This window comes from Mya arenaria, chromosome 12, assembly GCF_026914265.1.
Source record: "Mya arenaria isolate MELC-2E11 chromosome 12, ASM2691426v1".
In the NCBI taxonomy this organism is placed as follows: domain Eukaryota; kingdom Metazoa; phylum Mollusca; class Bivalvia; order Myida; family Myidae; genus Mya; species Mya arenaria.
Genome location: NC_069133.1, coordinates 11390260 through 11411780, shown reverse-complemented (window position 1 = coordinate 11411780; position 21521 = coordinate 11390260). Strand labels below are relative to the sequence as shown.

The following is a 21521-nucleotide window of genomic DNA, read 5'->3' as shown; positions in this document are numbered from 1 at the left end:
TATTTACTTGCAAATGATTTTTCAATCACGTCTTCTGATATTTTTTTCTCCTCTTAAGGTGTTGTTGATATTGCTTTGACTTATCCAACATTTACTAGTGTTATTAACTGAAGTGTTGAAGTTTACACCTGCGTTTTGGTGTCTAGATTTTAAGGAGTATTTGTAACCTTATTCCAGGAGTGCCAGAGATTGAAATCGACACGAGCCACATCAAGGAAGAAATAGTTGAGTGTGACCCAATGGTTGTTGAGGAAACAGTGGAGGTCATGACCCATGTGAGCCCCATCAAGACTCCCGCAGTTATACCCGACACTGAGGCGAAAATAACCATGCCAAAACTGGAGATGGTGAGGATTAGGGGAGAGTTTTGTAAGAATTGGTCAATGGGTGTCAGAATTTTTGATCTGATTAATGGCTTCAGTTTTGAAATACATGTTGATGACATGCAACATAAAATTTAATTAATTTGTGCTTTCTATTGGGATTTTGTAAATCTGCCCAGAAAATCAATACTAGATTTTTAATCCAATGGATGGAAAAAAGTTGAGGTATCTTTTTGAAGCATTAATAAATTGAAGTTTGACAGACTTAAATGTTTAAAGATTAACATGTAGCTGAGCTCTGCTATGGAATAGAACCCAAGTCATATTTTACACATTTCTGTTTCCAGGGTGTGGTAGAGGAGGTCACCAGCACCACCATGGGGACAGGGGAGGAAGTGGGAGTGGAGGATGACATTCCCCTGGCAGAACCCGTGTCACCAGCCAGTAGTATCTCTTCCCGTATATCCGACACTGGCAGTCGCTCATCACAACGACGAGGGAAAGGTATACAGGAAAAAGATAATTTTATATGTAATTTGAGTGGCCATACTTTTGAGTTTAAAGATTGTGTCCTTGTTGATTATGATAATGTATATTATTAAAGAAAATGTTACCAAAAGTTGTAGTTTACTGTTAACTGGGGAAAATACCATGACAACAAGGGCCGGATGTTCACCCTACATAGTTTGCAGTTCAGTTTAAAATACGTTGGCAGTGGCATATCAGTAACAAGAAGGATTCTAAACATAGTCACGAACATACTTGAGTAGCAAAGAAAGTAGGAAATAAAGACAAAAAAGGTCAAGAATAGGCAAATGAACTGGTGATGTCACAAGCATGTGATTGGGATTGTCTGGCAGGCAAATAGTAACTATTTTTAATAAACATTCATAGCAGCAGAAATTTTAAATTTTGATACCTGTTTTCATTTGTTTTATCACATCTTTTGAAAGCTCTTGAAATTCTTAAGTTTTATGATGAAAGAGCAGCTTTCCTAATTTTGGGCTATTAAAAGAAAATCCAACAAAAATACTAGGTTACGATGGCCCTATTCGATACAAAATTCAAACTTAAAAGTTAATGTAAAACTTCTTTATGTATTATGGATATGAATTTTTATACCTCTCCAAACATTTCATTATGAAAACTAAAAAACTATCCTAGTACTGATATCTCCTGTTTTTGAACTTCCATATTTCTTGCCAACCACAGGTGGAATGGTCATCTGTTATAAACTATATGTTACTATTTATAGACTCTGTAACTATAACAAGAAATGTGCCAACGCTGTGTAATATTTCACCCTTGGTTTTTCAGGACGGTCTTCCAGTGCCCGCCGTGGAAGCTTCAGGTCTACACGCAAATCAAACACAACTGTGAGTAATAACTTTTAAGTTCCGTTCTGGACTGCAGTGGTCGAAATTAGCACAAGCCCTTGCGCTGGTAAAATGTCTTCCAAGCTTGCTCAAATTCTGAATTTTATATAGCAGGGCTTGTTAAAAAAAATGATGCTAAGCAATAGTATAAGAATTCGGGCTTGTTCAAAAGTTTAATTTCGATGACTGGGACTGGCATTTATAAACCATCTTAATTGAATCAGTTCCTCATTTTAGTCTTGTGTGATTATACCCCCCAAAACAAAGTTTGGGGGGGGTATACTGGAATCGGGTTGTCCGTCTGTCGGTCTGTCTGTCTGTCTGTCCGTCTGTCCGTCTGTCCGTCCGTTTTTTTGTCCGGGATTCATCTTTGTCGTTATTGAACAAATCTTTTTCAAACTTTCAAATATTAATGACCATGATGTAAACCTGTGCCTCCGTGGATTTGGTCAGAGTCGCATGATCCTGAGTGGAGTTGTGGCCCCTTAATGAGTTAAATTGGGCAAAATTAGCTTTGTCCAGGATTCTTCTTTGAAGCTATTGAGCAAATCTTTTTCAAACTTTCAAATATTAATGGCCATGATGTAAACCTTTGCCTCCATGAATTTGGTGGGAGTCACATGATCCTGAGTGGAGTTGTGGCCCCTTAATGAGTTAAATTGGGTAAAATTAGTTTTGTTCGTCCTACTCCTTCGTCATTTTTGAATGAATCTTTTTCAAACTTTTAGCCATGGTGAGAACATTTGCCCCTGTGATTGTGGTTGGAATCACATGATCATGTCTCCAATTATGGCCCCTGAATAAGTTAAAATAGGCAAAAATTATACAGCTTTGTCTAGCCTAATCCTTGGTCATTTTTTCTCATTTTTTCTATAAATCTTTTTCAAACTTTCAGATGTCAATGACCATGATATGAACTGTTGAATATGTGATTTGGTGCACCTGCATTAATCAGAATGTTTGCATGGCCTTAAAAAGACCTTTAATTGATTTTGTCCTTAAAAAGACCATCAAAAGTCCTGAAGTTAGGTGCATACAGGCCTTAAATTTGTTACAATATTCGCTTTGGTGGCCTACTCCTTTGTCATTTTTCAATATATTTTTCTCAAACTTTCAGCTATCCATGACCATGATGTGAACCTTTGTATATGTGATTTTGTGCACCTGTATTATTTCCTTGGTACTCATGTGTGGGGGGAGGTGGTGGGGGTGGGTAAACAGAAATTGGGTTGGCAGACTGTCAAATTCACCCGTCCACCTTCATTTTGGAATATCCTGTCAGGAGTCATGACCCCTTTATGGTGAAAATGAGAGAAACAGGTTTGTTATCTCCCCTGAGGTGGGTGGGAGTGGGGTAATATTCGCTTTGGTGGCCTACTCCTTTGTCATTTTTCATCATGACCCCTTTATGGTGAAAATGAGAGAAACAGGTTTGTTATCTCCCCTGAGGTGGGTGGGAGTGGGGTAATATTCGCTTTGGTGGCCTACTCCTTTGTCATTTTTCAATATATTTTTCTCAAACTTTCAGATATCCATGACCATTATGTGAACCTTTGTATATGTGATTTTTTACACCTGTATTATTTCCTTGGTACTCATGTGTGGGGGGGTGGGGGTGGGTAAACAGAAATTGGGTTGGCAGACTGCCAAATTCACCCGTCCACCTTCATTTTGGAATATCCTGCCAGGAGTCATGACCCCTTTATGGTGAAAATGAGAGAAACAACAAACTTTCAGATATCCATGGATATCCATGACCATTATGTGAACCTTTGTATATGTGATATTTTACACCTGTATTATTTCCTTGGTACTCATGTGTGGGGGGTGGGGGTGGGTAAACAGAAATTGGGTTGGCAGACTGCCAAATTCACCCGTCCACCTTCATTTTGGAATATCACAGGGAAGGGTTGGGGGGTATTCGTTAGCCTTTGGCTTACAGTTCTAGTTTTTATATATACTGTGAAATCATTAATGTTCGTGGGGCATTAATGTTCGTGGTTTTCGTGGGTTAGGTGATCCACGAATTCAAGATACCACGAAATATAAACCCTTTATTCACTTTTTTAATTGCCTTGTTACGTACATACTCTAGTATATCATTTACAGAGGTCGCAGTATAGTGTGTTAAAACCTGTCTCACTATATAACTTACGATCAATATTCTGTTAATATATTATAACTGCCTTTAACAAATAATGAACCAAATCAATTAAATGTGTTTTATGCAGCAAATGACAGTTATAAGCACGTGTGCTGTTAATGAAAATCTCCAAGTTTACAAGATGTGCGTGATGAGTGTCTGTACTCGATTTTTTATTTAATGAAATAATTAATCGATTACTAGTACATTGAAGGTTACTAAGCACCGAACGTGACAATATACGCACCTTTTCGGTGTTTTCACAGTTTGCAAAATTCTTAATTAGCATTAAATGGCTTCCCCTATCTGTATTTATGATCAGGGTACATCTTCTTTTATTACCTTTATTCCCAATTAAATCGATAAGTGACATGGGTATATGCACTAATTGGCATGTCGTACCACATTAGCGAGTGTCATAAACCGATTGACGTAGAAGACGGAAATCACGGGCCAGCGCGTGGATATTATGCAGACGATCTAGGACGATCGCATCTTCGATTTTTTTTTCAAAAATGAAAATCCACGAATTTAAGTTCCCACGAAATTGTTTTTTTTCGGCAAACCACGAAATTTCATGCCCACGAACATTAATGATTTCACAGTAACACATCTCAATAGTCATTGGATATACTTTAATTAGTATTTTCATTATTGAAAAAACACTCTTGGTTGTGAAAAAAACACTTAAAAAAGTACTTATTAGTGATGCGTTTGTAAAGTACTTTTTTACTATAGAAAGTGTTTACCTTGTCATAGCACATATCACAGCTTGGAAAGAATTATTTATAGGAAATACTTTTTGTGGCCTTAGCTTGCTTGTTGTTTTGAAAAACAAACTTATAGGTATCGTCATAGCCTTTGTGTCGTCTTCATCAACTTGCATTTTTTCTATAAATCATTATTGCAAACTGTGATAAACAAGATATTGTATGTATGTTTACTATGATAATACACACTCTCTAACTCTGGCTGAAATAATCAAGCATTGCCACTTGGTCATATGGCATGGACTGATACCCAATCGTCAGTTGCATTGTCAATTACCTAAGGACACCTGTATATACATTTTTCACCGCAGATTAAACACATCATAGACTTTAATATGTTCCTTTTTAACTATGTAGTTTGAAGCAAAAATAAATAAAGTTTAAAAGTAAATTTTGGAAGTCAGTTTGAAAGAACATTTTGAAATTTTATCATTGTTTTTTTTCAAATGAAGACAAAATCCCACCTCTGTTCATGTAAGCTCGGTCACAAAGGTGGGATAAAGTTATCTATTAAAAAGCACTTGTAACGGAGAAGCAAGCAGTTATGTAAAAATTATTACTATATTGGTCAAGTACTGGGTACTTCAATTGTTCCAGCATACCTGACCAAATTATTCACATCCATGCCCTACTTGGTCATCTGAGAAAAAGTGCTGGTATCAACATTCAGTAGTCCTTTTTAATCAAAATCATATTATACTTTTGATAGGATGACCTGAGCTCCCGGCCCAGTGATGCAGAGACATCAGATGATGATGGGGATTCCAGTGTGACAAACATGCCCCCGGCAGGCAGTGCAGCCTTCTCCGAGTCCATTCCTAACAGTCCCCATAGCTCACACTGGTATATAAACTTTCAAAATTGTCATTACATTAATGAAGAATCTAGGGTAATTACCACTCATTGGTGCAATAGTAAACATATAAAACTGTAACTTGTAAATCTTAGCTTTGAATTTAGTTTTATTCTGATGATCGATTACAATCGAAAATTTATTGAATGGCGACTGTCCATTGTGATCTTGTCAGATTTGATCTTCTACAAGTTCAGTGTTGTGTTGTATTAATAATAATGTGTTGAATTTCAGTTCTGTGTTGAATTTTGGTTCCGTGTTGAATTTCAATTCTGTGTTTTATTTAGACTATTGTGTGTTGTTTATCAGTTGTGTGTTTTATACCAGATCTGTGTTGTATTTCAGTTCTGATACGGAGGATGACAAGGCGTACAAGGCTTGGAAGAAGTCCATCATGCTTGTCTGGAGGGGAATTGCCAACCACAAGTATGGTTATTTACGATTAATGGTCAGACAAAATCCAGCCCCTGTTATAAATGGTCAAACAGTCAAACCTACATTACTTGCCAATCAAACTTTATTAAATGGAAACACTTGAGATTTAGGTCTTTTACTATTACTCATGGCCGCTAAAATTCTCTGGCTCGAATTTCAAAAATCTAACTTAAGGGTAACATCAAGATGTAACCAAACTTGGTTTTACATAACACAATATAGTTTTTCATGATTATCCTTAAAATAGTATGTTTCCATTTAATCTCTCAAAGCTCTTTAAAAGGAGAACGTTTCACAATTTATACCAAAACATAAAAACAAAACAATGTACCTAGCTTGATCCATCTATAAGGGACTTTGTGTTATTGGGGTGAGATAATCAGTGTTCATTCTCTATTACAGGTATGCCAGTGTATTTCTGCATCCAGTCAAGGACGACTTTGCACCAGGCTACTCGTTGGTGGTCAAAAGGTAACTAGAAAAGACTTTTTATCTCACAAGTTCAGTGATGACTGCCTGCAGATAATATTTATGCCCCTGCATGGCCTGCAGATAATAATTATGCCCCTGTATTGCCTGCAGATAATTTTTATGCCCCTGTATGGCCTGCAGATAATATTTATGCCCCTGTATTGCCTGCAGATAATATTTATGCCCCTCTATGGCCTGCAGATAAATTTTATGCCCCTGTATTGCCTGCAGATAATTTTTATGCCCCTGTATGACCTGCAGATAATATTTATGCCCCTGTATGGCCTGCAGATAATATATATGCCCCTGTATGACCTGCAGATAATATTTATGCCCCTGTATGGCCTGCAGATAATATTTATGCCCCTGTATGGCCTGCAGATAATATTTATGCCCCTGTATGGCCTGCAGATAATATTTATGCCCCTGTATGGCATGCAGATAATATTTATGCCCCTGTATGGCCTGCAGATAATATTTATGCCCCTGTATGGCCTGCAGATAATATTGGAATTGCACCATCCGTGTGTTTGTGATTTTTTCCGTCCATCCGCTATTCAGTGTCTGAGCTGTAACTCTGCCATGCATAGAGGGATTTTCAAAATAACTGGCACATATGTTTGATACATAAAGGCAAAAATTCTTAAAAGTTCAAGGTCACACTTTGAGTGGATAGTTGGTCGTGTATTGGCTGTAACTTTATCATGCATGGTGGTATTTGAAAATCAGGCAAACTTGACTTATTAATGATGAATTTTGGTTTTGAAGGTAATTTTGTGTTAAATGCCATTGCGTTATTACTGACTCTGTTTATTTTTTGTCCAATGTTTTAAGCATTTCTTGGAACTAGGCACTTGTCCTGTATGTCATGTATAAAAGATATGTGGTAATACTTTATATTTATATAAAAAGACATGTATTTTTACTGTAACATTGAAGTCAATAAAGATTATCTTTAATTAATACCATGTCATTCTAAATCAGGGGCTAGTTTCACAACTATTATGAGAAAAAAATATTTGAGCATTAAAATCTATCAAAGCGACACTTATTCAAAATCAATACATACAGTAACACATGTATAACAAACATAAATTTTGATGGATAAATCTTGAACTTCTTACTAAATAATGCATTTACGGAAAATATTAATTACTGATAACAAGATTGTAACCATGTATTTAATAGCTGAAACCCGAAAAATATTAAATGATTGGTGAATGCTAAAAGATTTACAATGATCTACTATTGTCTCATAAGGTAGAAATACCTTGTTTTCTGGACATTTCTTTCAAATTAAACTCATTGTTTTCAACATTTATTCATCTTTTCTGGTATATCGAAACAATTGTATAAATTGTGGTAAATATTATTTGGGAGTAATAGTGCATCTTTAACCAAATGCCGAGTGATAACAACTTAATCTTTAATCTAAATAAGATAACAAAAATGGTTGGTTACTTAATGCTGTTATATTTTTGTGAAGGCCAGGCCAAGGATGACATGTATACATCAATTATATCTGCATATTCCAGACCCAAGGACCTGACCCAGATCAAACGTCACATAGAGAGCGGCACGATCCGGACGACGTCAGAGTTCCAGCGCGATATGATGCTCATGTTTACCAACGCCATCATGTACAACAATGCCAACCATGATGTGAACCGCATGGCCACCGAGATGTACAATGATGTGCTGGAACAGATAGAGGTTGGTCCTTATGTTATTTTATGTTTTCTAGTTTTTAACTTCATAGCTATTAGACTTTTTAATTTGTCGATGCTGTGAATTCCCTTAAAAGGATTCTGTAACCAAACCGAGTTTCCTCACTGATTTAGTTAAAACATGTATTTATTTGAAACGTTCACTTTTAATTAATTTATATAAATTAATAAGTGCAATTTATGCATTAGTGAAAAGAATTGATGTGCTTATGCACCAGTAAATTGTAACCCCCCAGGGATTTTAGCCAGGGTTGGCTGGACCAAGTCAAAAGTCCCCGCTATTCCCCGGACCTAGGGGGGCCGTGTTTACAATTGACTGGTGCATTATTTTGTTATCAGGGCAAAAAGCACTTTGTAGCACTTCACAGGTCTCCTTTTGTGCCTTAGACTCTCTTTGTCTAATGTACCAATGCGCATGAGTTTGTTACATATAGTTCCATTGCAAAACAGCTCAAGCATCTCCACCCTGTCTGCAAATATTAGTATTCTTTGAACATTTCTGTATGAAATAGTTCAGTATTGCTTTTAATCTTCTGTGAATAACAACTTGTTAAAACAATTTAAAATTATTTCGACATTGGTCATTGAAGATGTTCTAGTTAAAAATGCATATTGCACCTGTGGACAACATCAAACCTGTTGGTTTTCTGATAAGCAGACTTGCTTTTTGCGAAGGAGTCTTGCCAAGGCGTTCGATTCCTAGCATGAGCACATGTGAGTTCGGTTTGAGGTCACCGAGAAGGACAGGTTGGTTTCTTGTCTGTTCTGACACTTTTCTTCATGCCAATGTGTTTAATATAATGTTGTAATCACTTGTTTCACAAACATTGAAGAATATAAAAGTTTAAAAAAACATCCATCATATCACATTCATATAATATGATAATAATAATAACATCCCGTTCCCCCTTACAGCAGTATGTGAGCACCCAGATGATGCTACAGAACACGGAGGCCAAGCTTCTGCGACCCTCGCGGCGGAACGAGAGCAGTGACAAGGTGAGAGCCTTTTATAAACCTGTTGTTCATATCTTGATAAACAGAAGTATGTTGTAAATAAATGTTTTCAATGTCAGGGCATCACACATGAACAGCTTGTGCGACATACATGAGCTGGTATATTGAAAATTTAACTAAATGTAAGCCCACCTCGACCATGGAATGTGTACGAGTTTGAGCTGAAAGAACGCATTCTGATTTAAATTTCCACAGCCAAATGTATAAAACTGGATAAGTTCTTCACAGTTTTTTTTTTTTTTGCTGGTTTGCACATACAAGTATTAATGTGATTAGTTAACAGTAATTAATGAATAAATATTGATTGACCTATAAACATAACTTTGGCTGACTTAAACCATTCCATAGAATTAATTAATTCTCCAAAATTGGCTGCCGATACAATACATATATACTAGAATAATTTCTGTTGATTTTAGCAAGTTCTATTCTGTATATTAATTATGCCTGCCTTGCATGGAAGAAATATAGATATCATATGGTCTGTTGGCAGCGGTGGCAGTGTTGCACTTTCATTACCACTCACTTTTGCATTTGTTATCTTTACCAAACTTGGCCACAAAGTTTATTGGCGTTATATCTCATTTTAATTGTCTGTAGGAGGAGGAATCTCGGCGCAGGCGGACATCTTCTGAGGCGGAGGGAGGGAAAGCAAAGAAGAGAAAGTCTCGGACAGATGAAACATGAATTGGGCAGAAGAAACTTGACTTGTACAATGGCGTAGATCGGAAATACACAATGATTTTGTAATATGGGATATATCGTTTGCATCCTTGGTTGTTCCTTTTGCATCAAGTGAAACAAGCCACTGCACTGACCCAGTATATGTCATCAAATGCTTCAGCATTGAAAGGAATTACTTTCTGTTAAGAGTTACCTCCCTTTGACCAATAAATGGCAGTGATCACTATCTTACTTAGTTTGCATACAATTGTAAATACCTAAAGAATGAATGGAGGAAAAAAGAGAAAGAACTGTGAGGGTTCATAATATGATGGTCTTGATCTATTTAAGGTACTTAGAAATAAGAAATAAGACTTGTTTGCTCAGTGGTCGAGATTAGCACAAGTTTGCAAGCACTGCAATGTAGTAAGAGTTTGGCATGTTTTTATGACTCCTTGATGTTAGTTTAGGTTGTACATGCAAGGTGAAATACCAATCTAGAATCTGCGGAATTCTTACCATAGCTATACAGGGTGTAAGAAACAAAATACACAAATAAAATCAAAACAATCTTCTGTTGTCTCATTTTATTTTGTTCAAAATTAAGACACATTTGTACACATAAATGCAAGAACCTCACATCCTAAGGACTTGTCTTTGCAACATCCATGACAATAAATTGCAAATGCACATCAAAAGTTTTTTGTAATCATGAATGCATGAACACAATAGAAAAGAAAGAGTACCGGTACCAGTAAGTTTAATAAACGAAGGGCTGTTTCATCAAGAATAATAGGAGCAATTTCATACTTCTAGAGATTCTTAACAGTAACTTCTGCTGCTATATTTAGGTAGGATTTTTAATGAAACACTAGGATTTAAAATGTGGTAGTTACTTGGTACTACTGTTGAAAAAAATCTTCTAGGCACAAAGTTGCTACTAGGGTTCTTAAAGAAACAGCCCTTTACAAAACTATTGGAAGTTCCACATACTAAAAATACTGTTTAGATATATCACTGTAAACAGTTAGCAAAAAAGCTATTGTTAATAGAAAATGAAGGAATATATAAAAATCAAAGCAACTTAGTTCATTCAAAATCACAATATGTACATGAAATGTGAAATATCCTTTAGTCAACAGCACAAAAATCTGATATACCTTTATGGTTTTCAGTGGAATATCATGTCAATTTCACTGCTGTTTTTTGTTAGTTTTACTCTTAAAAATGTTTATTCTCATGTTGCTTTATAAAAGCAACAACATTCACCATGTCAGGTTGAATTATTTTGAGATTTCATCGCCAAAGTGATTTTTAAAGAGAATTTCCAAATATTTGCGAATTGAAATATTTTTATTAAATTTAAGCATAAAAGGAAACGAAATAAGTTGAATTTCGGTTAAAATCCCAATACATTTAACTCAAACAATTCTTTTTACAAAATCTTGCTTTTTATGATCAATCAATAAAGTAAATTTGGATCTTGCATTAATTTTCCAACAAATAAACTATCACATGAACAAGGTTTTGAACCATTTTAACACTTCCGCAAATATAAATATTAATTAATTATTTGGGCATTTTTTTCATCTCATGAGCGAACCATGTAGCGAATGAGAGCAGTGCCACGGAGCCAGACTGGTGCGTGGCCGCCAGGTGGGTTGGGACGAAATACAGCAACGTTAACACTCCCAGGGTACCCTGCAATAATAGGGATATTACAACGCTAAAGATTTCATTGACATCTCTTAAAATAAGAGAGAAAACCAATTAATGATCAGGGGTGGTATTCTTAAATCTTAATTCCTAACTTGAGTCACTTTTCTAATTTTAGTATCTTTTGAATCATGAGAAATCAAAAATTTCAAAAATTCATTATTTTCATTGACTTCATTGAAAAAAACATTCATGTTAAAATCACTTAAACATTTCTTTAGATTTGAATATGAAAATTTTAAGAAATTGACTTAACTTAAGATGTTTTATGAATACGGCCCATGTTCTTTAAACGTTATTATTAAATAACTATTATTTATTAGCCCTTAAACACAGCATTTGCCTCGTCCAATAATACAATGGCCTCCTCTATAACAGTGCCAATATCTATATCAATTAGCGGCCCCGGTTCGAAAAGTGATATAGATATAAAGCCCGCATTTTAAAGAATTTGATTGGCTAATTAAACAGGGCCAAGATATAGATTCGCAGCTGGAAGTTCGGAAACGGCAGCCTTCGGCCTTGTGCCAATATGACTGCCCTTGGACAATAAACAGGGCCAATATCAAATCACTCATTTATTAACATATATTGAAATCCATACTGATGATGGAATGAAAAGTATAGTAATCAGACTGATTTGCATTATTGTAAAGCACAAAGGCGTGACTATTTGTTTGAAATTGGATTTATATTCATCAAAAAAGCGAAACATTTGGTCAGCAGGCCTGAGTTAAAAGTAAAAAAAATCTCACACTTAAGATATATTAACAAAACTCAAGGTTAGATAAAGGTAAAAAGTTTTTGCAATTAGCCAACAAATACAACGCATAGGCAATGACAGTACTTCAACTTTTTTCTTTAAAATGACGCTCTTATTCAAAATCAATACATCCACATATGTATAACAAACATAAATTTTTACTGATAAACCTTTAACTACTTACTAAATAATGCATTTATGGAAAATATTAACTACTGATAACATGAATGTAACCGTGAATTTAATAGCAGAAAGCGCAAAAAAATTAAATGACTGGTGAATGCTAAAAGATTACTGTAGTCTACTATAGTCTTATAAGGAAGAAATCCTGTAATTTATGCTCATTTCTTTCAAATTAAACTTGATATCATTCATAAGAACAATTGTTTTGACATTTATTCATCCTTTTTGGAATTGTATAACATTTGTATTAATTGTGTTAAATCTTATTTGGGAGTATGAGTTCATCTTTAAAAACCATAATAGCTAAAAAAAAAATTCAAAGAGATGTGTAAATAATAAGATAATCTAATGTTCTGCTTTAGATTATTCATAAATACTAGAAATACATGTTTCTTGGTACTTGGTTTAGACTCCCCCTAACGTATCTAAAATAAAAAAGTGACATCATTTTTAATAAAAGACATAACTAAATATTGATTTCATGAATGAAAATGTGAATAAAATTGTTTACCTGAAGAAGAGCCATTCCGAAGAGGCAGTTAACAGCCATCCTGGCTCGAGGTGGGAGGGGGAACTTGCGACACATGAACCAGAATCCTCCAATCAGAAGTATGGTAGATTCTGCCTGTAATATGTGGGAGACATTGAACCTGGCGTACAGTTGGATCTCTCAACAACGCTCGAATGTTGGTTTCAGTAAAAAAGAGGGGAACAACTCCACAATTATAAAAGTCAAGAGTTATGGCCCTTGCTGTGCAGTGTACATGTGCATATTATCTCTTGCAACATGTGAACCATGTTTCTTTTGAAATTTTCAAGGCTTTTGAGTGATGGCCAAGGTTAAATGTTTTGCACAACAAAGACGCCAAGGTATGACAATACCTCGACTTTTTATGCTTGTAAACAAACAAACTAATTAGAAAATCAGAGGAAATAAGAAACATTTAGTACAGCAGCAAACATTAGTTCAGACACAGTTGTTTGTACATTCCCGATATTAAATGGTGATGGATCATTGTAATTCCTAAATATTCATTCCAATTAGTACAAAATAATGAATGGGTAACAATGCCCATTTAACCATTTCCAAATTCTGAACATTTCACCTGTAAATGCTACATACCAGGTATCTATGATTGAACTGCACCGTTGTTGCATTCTCAAACATATTTTTCCACTTCGGGCTGATGGCCCACAGGTCAGTGGGAATCCAGCGGTCAGCCATCAAAGGCCATGTGTTGTATGTTAGCCCAGCGTCCAGGCCAGCTACAAAAGCTCCTGTGGGAATATAATAAAACTTTATATTATCTACATCAGCGGTCAGCCATCTTAGGCTATGTTGTATGTCAGAGTAGCGTCCAGGCCGCAACAAATGCCCTCATGGTTAGTGAAAAACAACAACATTGAAACCATGGCTTCACATGCTCCTTAGGTGTGTGTATAACAACATTGATACCATGGATACACATGCTCCTGTGGTGTGTATAACAACATTGATACCATGGATACACATGCTCCTGTGGTGTGTATAACAACATTGATACCATGGATACACATGCTCCTGTGGTGTGTATAACAGCATTGATACCATGGATACACATGCTCCTGTGGTGTGTATAACAACATTGATACCATGGATACACATGCTCCTGTGGTGTGTATAACAACATTGATACCATGGATACACATGCTCCTGTGGTGTGTATAACAGCATTGATACCATGGATACACATGCTCCTGTGGTGTGTATAACAGCATTGATACCATGGATACACATGCTCCTGTGGTGTGTATAACAGCATTGATACCATGGATACACATGCTCCTGTGGTGTGTATAACAGCATTGATACCATGGATACACATGCTCCTGTGGTGTGTATAACAACATTGATACCATGGATACACATGCTCCTGTGGTGTGTATAACAGCATTGATACCATGGATACACATGCTCCTGTGGTGTGTATAACAGCATTGATACCATGGATACACATGCTCCTGTGGTGTGTATAACAGCATTGATACCATGGATACACATGCTCCTGTAGTGTGTATAACAGCATTGATACCATGGATACACATGCTCCTGTGGTGTGTATAACAGCATTGATACCATGGATACACATGCTCCTGTGGTGTGTATAACAGCATTGATACCATGGATACACATTCTGAGATACACAGTTCTTTTTCACTTAGTTGTTTGTTGTTTAAGTAAATGTCTTAATAATCACAATATAATTCAAATATAATTAACAGTGTTTCACAACAAAGCACATTTTAATGAACCAAGCAGGGTTTTAATAAACTGTTAATAAATAACCATTATTTAACTCTCTGATCCAAACAAATACTGTTTAAACTTATATTGGGATATTAGAAATTTTCCTGATTTCATGTATACATTATGAAATTCTCATAAAATTTCATGATAAGTAAGAACATTGTATCAATAATAGCATACATAAAACCAAAACGTAAGGTTTAGCAATAAATTAAATAGAGATAGTGATAATAATACCGGGTTCTGATGTAAAATGTCAGTCTCAACATACCTGATAAGGCTGTTATAAACACAGTGGCCATGAGTCCATGGGACATGCCTCTCACCATTTTTAACTGACGGAACTCGGGCACCTGAAATACATCATACACAGACGTTAAATAATAGATATTTTAACTTGAGTCAGGGCGTGAAACAGGAATAGTGTGTACAGCAGCTTGACTGTGACTTGAGCAGCAGGGCAGATTTGAGGTAAGAGATCAGCCAGTACTTGGAGACACAAGATTGCTACATACATAGCTTTATACTCTAACTTGGTACAGGATGTGAGACAGGCCATATCAAAGGAATAATGTTAGAGCAGAAGGACAGATCTATTGTAAGAGGCTATCGGGCACTGGGTGATGCAAGATCACTACATACATGTAGGGATACATGAAGAGTTTTAGCTAGTGGGTTATGTGAGGGTGCTGCACCCTGTCCTCATGGAGACCAGAGTGAGCACCTCCTGCCTTCAAAGAATCAAATGCTTATTAAGATAATCAATGATTTCTTTTCTTTTGATTTTATCTTGAAATATGATTATAAATTCAAACAAACTTAACATATTTAGTAGTAGAGACATAATAAATCTTCAAATAAGCACAATTTCTAACATTTTCTATGAAATTCATAATGTTTTAATTATTTAAAGCCCATTACAATATGCCTATTTGTCCCTCAGCACCCTGACCTTTTTAAAACCTGGTTAAAACCCTAATACATGGCTATATACCTTGACTTGAGGCAGAACATGTGACAGGCCATTCCAAAGGAATAGTGTGTACAGCAGCAGGGCAGAGCCGAGGTGTGAAGCCAGTCGGTACTGGGAGACACGCGGCACATCTGTGGACTCGGGCTGGTCCTGTAGGCCACTCTTCACCATGTACCAGCCCAGAAAACCCTAGAAACATATGACAGTAAAATTGGAGATACACTTTGTAGAGTAAGTACAGAAAATGACAATCATACATAAATTATTTATAAACATCAGTTATTGATTTAATACCATTCAATTTATTTCTTTATATGAAACAAAGAATATCATAACCAGATTGCCTAAGAGCAAATGCCAACGCTTGTCTCTTGTTTTTCTGTTAATTAAGGGAATGTACATGAATGTATTGTCTCTTGCAACCTGTGTACCACGTTTCCTTTGAATATCTTGAAAGGTTTTCGATTTATGGCGAAGGTATAAGTGTTTGCAAGCAGATGATAATGTTGTCAAGGCTATGACAATCCTTTGACTTTTTATTTGAAAAATAGACAAAACCTTGACTTTTTAATTGGAAAATAGATAAGCCAAAAAGATGAAAAGAAAACAACTGGTTGTTAAAGTGTACCTGGAAGCCGATGAGTGCCCCAAACACAAGTACCCTGGGCTTCATGGCGCGGGTCAGCCAGCCTTTCTTCCAGAAGTAGATGGCAGGAAGAGCATAGACCAGCCCCACTCCCCTCCCCCACATTCGGTGGCCCCACTCCATATAGTAGATAAACTTAAACTCAGTCAGTGTCATCTCTTTCCCACTACTGGAAGAAAATAGAAGAAAACGTTGTGTCCTAAATCAACATACAGTTGAGTATTTCAAACACTGCATTCTTCCCAAGCATTCATGTTTAACCTATAAGAAGATTAAATGTCAATCTGTTAATAATAATACAATTGAAACTCTATGGACAAGCCAAGCAGCCAAATCTTTTATATTACCCTGTTTACAGGCTTAGACCACAATGGGAAACACACAAAGTTGCAATACAACAGAGGCAGATGCATATCAATCAAAATATCTCTATTAATAAATAGTGGTATTACAAGTTCTGAACGGTTTGAAAAACCAAAGTAAACTCATTCAATATTGCATCTAGTGTTGATTTATTTTTAGCTACCTCTGTACAGTTAAAAGGGTAGAAAGTCCTGCTCAAAATTAACAACCTGAGTGTGCTAAGTCATCATTTAGTACGCCAATAGGTTAAATATAATATGTCATTGACTGATACCGGTATTCAATTTTGATTTAATATATTCCTTTTAACACTATTTGCAAACTACAATACATACAATTGATACTCTGGGTACTGCTTATATCTCTCAAACTCCTCCACCCACTCCTGTTGTGATCTTGGGGGCTTCATGTCCTTAAACAGCTTCCAGTCCACCATCGACAGGCCAGACTCTGTCAACCTGCAATGAATTCATCAACCATCATCGTGGTTGTTGTTGTTACTGCTACCATCATCATCATCATCATCTATCTTATTTTTGGTCATTATTGGTCAAAATTAGCACAAACCTTCCTTATTGGTTAATGCTTTCTGAGCTTGCTCGAATTTTTGATTTTATATAAAATCTTATCTATATATTTATATATATATATATATATATATATATATGAAAAAAACTTTTGATGTCAAGCACTAGCTTAACAATTAACTCAGTTCTTATTTTGATGCCTGATTCCTCATTACAATTTACATATAACACGTCCAATTATTTCACCTGGTGATTCCCCCGAGAATGACTGCCCCCACACACATGCCTGCACATGTGAGGAGCCAGCGACCAACAATCTTCTGGGCATGTGGAGTGATCTCTGGTACAACATTCCCGGCTGCTGTACCAGTCCTCCGGATTATCTGGGAAACAACAACTGAAGACAGCTTCTAGACAGATAAAAAATACTTTTTATTCATATAAGCAAAAACGGAGTTATGGAGTTAATATTCATGTTTTATATCTAAATTTTGTTTCTCAAAAAGGAAAAACATAAAACGGACACAAAATTTTAAATATAAAACTGAAACCATTTATTAAAAGTATTTTGTGAATCATCCAATTGTTAATTTTTAAACAAAAGCGCTGACCAGCAAATGCAAGTGCTTGTATGGTCATTTTAGTGAATAAGGGGCATAACTCATCATTTTTTAAGCAGGAGTTGTGGGCTTGGCTACTTATCCTTAAATTCTCACTGGCATTATGTCTACAAAGTTTCATGTGAATATGTTGAACGGTTATTAACTTACAGCCAAGTTTAATTTCTTGTATGAATATTTTCAAACTATTAAAGAGCATAATTTGGAAACTATCAAAGCCTGAATTATAGGTTTTCCTACACATGTGCACATTGAAACAAATAGTATGTGCACAAAGACACATGAATGTAAATAAATTGAATGATTTTCAAATACTGGCGCAATTTTTGTATGACTTTTTCGAACTATCAATGGGCATCAATTAACAGTTATTTAAGCAACAGTTTTAGGCCTCCTGCACAAGGGTGCGTTGTCATTGGCAACATGAGTACGAAGTTTCAATCAAATATCTTGAATAGCTTTTGAGTAATGGCCAAGGTTCAAGATTTGCACAATGAAGCTGACAGCACCAAGACTATGATAGTTACTGGACTTTGTTTCTTTAAGAAATGAACTAATGAAAATGCAAAAACTAAACTACATGTGTATATCCATTCTTTTACCTTTTGTGACGTGATGTGATGTCTTAGTGCATTAAACTGACTGTAGCTGACCTTGCCTGTCTGAAAACATCTTTGGAATCTATGGCAGCATACCTGGTTCTGTGTTAAAGAAATTAAGTTTCAGATGCAGTTGTTTTATGCCTAATCAAATTGTCTTCCACTGATATTAATTCAGAAAAACAGTTAAGTGAATAATTAAGCCTTTACTTCAATTCTAGACTCACATGGACTGTTTTTCTGACTGAGTAAAATTTCAAAGCACCTTGATGTGTTACACATTTGATGATCCAGAATTCATAATATATATGCATTTGTCAATGTGTCAGATTAAATTTTTTATCAGATGATCATGCGACAGATAGGATTCTCCGAGCAGAGTTGTTGTTCTTATAACTCCGCCAAACCAATACGGTATCCAGCAAAAATGTTGGTCAGCAGTAAAAAAGATGGGTTTCGAAATTCAATATTTTCAAGGGATTCTTTAGGGAGACTAACGGTTGCAATGAAGTGTCTAATTCTAAATACAGGGATCCCTTCAAATATTATCATTATTTTTATTTATTTTTCAAACAGTGATTGCCTGTTTGATACAGTGAAAGCTCTTCAATTATAAAATAGTATTTCAAAAGAGTCTTAAAATTATATGTCTAGTATTTAAAGCTGCACTTGCACAGTTTGGACATTTTTTTAGTTTGTTTGTGTGTCGGAATCAGCTGATTTCGGTATCAATGCATTCAATTCAATTTTTGAATGTAAATATGAAAAACTGTGATCTATCTTATGTAAGCAGTCTTGTATAACTGGTTTTCAGACATTTACGCAAAAATTAGCTCATTCCAAGACAATATTATTTTTTTCGCCAAACGGTCAATCTGTGAGAGAGCAGCTTTAATAGTGCAGAAAATGCAACAAACATATTATAGGTGAAATGCTATGAGAATATCCCTTGTGTTATATAAAATGCTATGAGTATGAAGCATGTGTTACAGTATCTGATCATATGAAGCACATGGATTAAACAAAAGGGTTTCATAATCATTGTTTGCTTACCATGGGAATTTCCTGGGTGTTTTGGATGTTATAGATGATTAAAATCTGGTTTATGTAGTTATATTTCCATCCACAATCATGACAATGATCACATTATAAATGTCAAATAAATTCTGTCTATGAAATTCTTAAATCCCGAAAATGACTTGCATAACCAACAATGTACATACATATTGCTTCCAGTGCTAAATAATCAGAAAATAAAAGCAATCTGGGATTTGGAATAAGTGTTGGGTTAATAAGACATGTATTTCTTGCTTTTATCTAACTTTCTATAAGAAAACTGGTGTTTTCCATGAAAAATTGATGCAAACAGATTTTGTCAACTTTTTATGGCAATTTTGGTTTGCCCATAGTGATGCATTTAGCTGCAGGTGCATTATCTTTCTGCACAATTTTCTGAATGCTACGATTTGGCATGGAAAAAGACAAAGTCAAGTGTACTATGGATCCATAGTGTTGCCAAAAGAAAAAATGCGGCTTTTTATATGGACTACATGTAGTAATCTGCACAGACCAATACCTGTCAAGTCTCAAGGTCTGCCGCGAGTATTACAATTATGACAAGGAAATCACGGTCTCATGCTAGTCTAAAATAATTGACGTGTTATACAGGATTCTTCTAATCCCTAACATAAACGGGTTTGTGCAATAACAGGAGGGTTTTGAAAAAGTATTGAAATTGTTTTTACTAAGAGAAGTATTTTATGTTTGAAATAGATAATAAAGATTTATACACATATTTTACCATGTAAATGCAAAGTTTTTTGCACAAAAAAAGCTTTAAATGCATTAAAACACAGGATTTACCTTTCCAATAAAACAAAACTTGACTGACACAGACATCAATTATGCCAATCATAACAACTCGGCCATCTCGGGCACGCTTCAGGAGACCTCGTAAATAGAATCGTAACAACTCGGCAATCTCCGAGGTGTTCTGATTGTTGTAAAACTGTGAACCGCAGCCTTGCAGGTGCCTTTCATGTATATTTATAGTTATGTGTTGACGGTTGAAATAAAAAAACACATCAAACTCATAATTATTCGTTGGATATTTATTTTTTTGTACGGAACTAATACAAAATAACATATCTGGTAATATTTCTTGTTTTTCTGATATTTTATTGACGAAATATGCTTTAACCTGGAATCCCGATCGGAATAACTATTGACTTTTGGTACAAAACAATTTGTACGTGAAGGATTTGCCATATCAAAAATCGTAAACAAATCTGTCAACATGCAATTATTTGGACCAAGTCTCATGCTGGCTATGATATTTCTCACACATTTCAATTAAAACAAAATTCATGAAAATAAATACTATGGTTTTATGGAATAAATCGTTAAAAGCATTGGTTTGTGTTATACTTGTGTGGGACCTAATGTTAGTATATAACATCCTAAAACCTAATAATCATTACCAGGTGTCAATCAAATTGTAAACATCATGGCATTATCTGTTAGTGTTAGTAGCTTGCCTCGAAGAAAGCGTCAAAACTCAAATAAATGTCTTGGTATAAAAGGCAAATATGATGCTAAATGGTCATAGACATACAGTACCACTCTAAGGTGAGAGCTAGACATGATGATGCAACTGCAAAAATGTTTAAACAAACTATTTTGCAGATATAAACTATTTTGCAGATATGCACTCAAGTTTTAAAGTAGCAAATGATTGAATATTAATGTTGACCTTCGTGAAGGACACATAAATATGCTTACAAGTCATTAAATAAAATCTGTCAAATTTGTTACGAAACCAGGTCGCGAAAATGAATGACAACAAACACATTAATAAATTACAAAGAAAAACAAACCTTGAAAGAATGTGACAACAGGTTGCGTGTCACAGTTTGTAGATTTTTAAGATAAATCTGCATTCTGTTCTCAATATGTTTATATTATACACGATATAATTACGAAATAGATTACATAAATTTGACGCTTTGGATTAGCCCTTTGCAATTTTTACAGACTCAAAATCTTATGATCACCTGCATTTTTTCC

At 35.3% G+C, this 21521-nt stretch overlaps 2 protein-coding genes across 4 annotated transcripts in view; one reads left to right on the top strand and one right to left on the bottom strand.

Moving 5' to 3' along the window:
* Window positions 1–10350, top strand: part of LOC128211828 (bromodomain-containing protein 8-like) — a 26304-nt gene extending 15954 nt beyond the window's left edge. For both annotated transcript variants that reach the window (XM_052916908.1, XM_052916907.1), the window contains exons 12-20: window positions 178–347; window positions 671–827; window positions 1641–1699; window positions 5322–5455; window positions 5811–5891; window positions 6303–6371; window positions 7907–8084; window positions 9014–9097; window positions 9716–10350. In XM_052916908.1, the coding sequence (XP_052772868.1) occupies window positions 178–347; window positions 671–827; window positions 1641–1699; window positions 5322–5455; window positions 5811–5891; window positions 6303–6371; window positions 7907–8084; window positions 9014–9097; window positions 9716–9802 (1019 nt within the window). In that variant the 3' untranslated portion in view covers window positions 9803–10350. The remainder of the gene's footprint in view (window positions 1–177; window positions 348–670; window positions 828–1640; window positions 1700–5321; window positions 5456–5810; window positions 5892–6302; window positions 6372–7906; window positions 8085–9013; window positions 9098–9715) is intronic.
* Window positions 10351–21478, bottom strand: LOC128211829 (cytochrome c oxidase assembly protein COX15 homolog). Of its 2 annotated transcripts, none has more exons than XM_052916909.1 (10): window positions 21332–21478; window positions 18459–18557; window positions 17483–17646; window positions 17045–17167; window positions 16329–16515; window positions 15722–15889; window positions 14999–15080; window positions 13564–13718; window positions 12952–13065; window positions 10351–11479 (listed from the first exon to the last, which is right to left on the bottom strand). In XM_052916909.1, the coding sequence occupies exons 1-10, from the start codon at window positions 21392–21394 to the stop codon at window positions 11348–11350; spliced, it is 1287 nt and encodes a 428-aa protein (XP_052772869.1). In that variant the 5' UTR covers window positions 21395–21478; the 3' UTR covers window positions 10351–11347. The 2 variants fall into 2 exon arrangements, with proteins under 2 accessions (XP_052772869.1, XP_052772870.1); XM_052916910.1 differs by having other exon boundaries at window positions 17483–17643.
* Between the last annotated feature and the right edge of the window lie 43 nt (window positions 21479–21521).

Bases quoted from the DNA above. Each gene is read 5' to 3' on its own strand.
- LOC128211829 (XM_052916909.1), bottom strand. From the start codon at position 21,394: ATGCAGATTTATCTTAAAAATCTACAAACTGTGACACGCAACCTGTTG. The intron at 17,647-18,458 runs GTAAAAGAATGG...TTATCTGTCTAG, and splicing joins ATCACATCACGTCACAAAAG to AAGCTGTCTTCAGTTGTTGT. The intron at 15,081-15,721 runs GTATATAGCCAT...GATGTATTTCAG, and splicing joins ATGTTCTGCCTCAAGTCAAG to GTGCCCGAGTTCCGTCAGTT.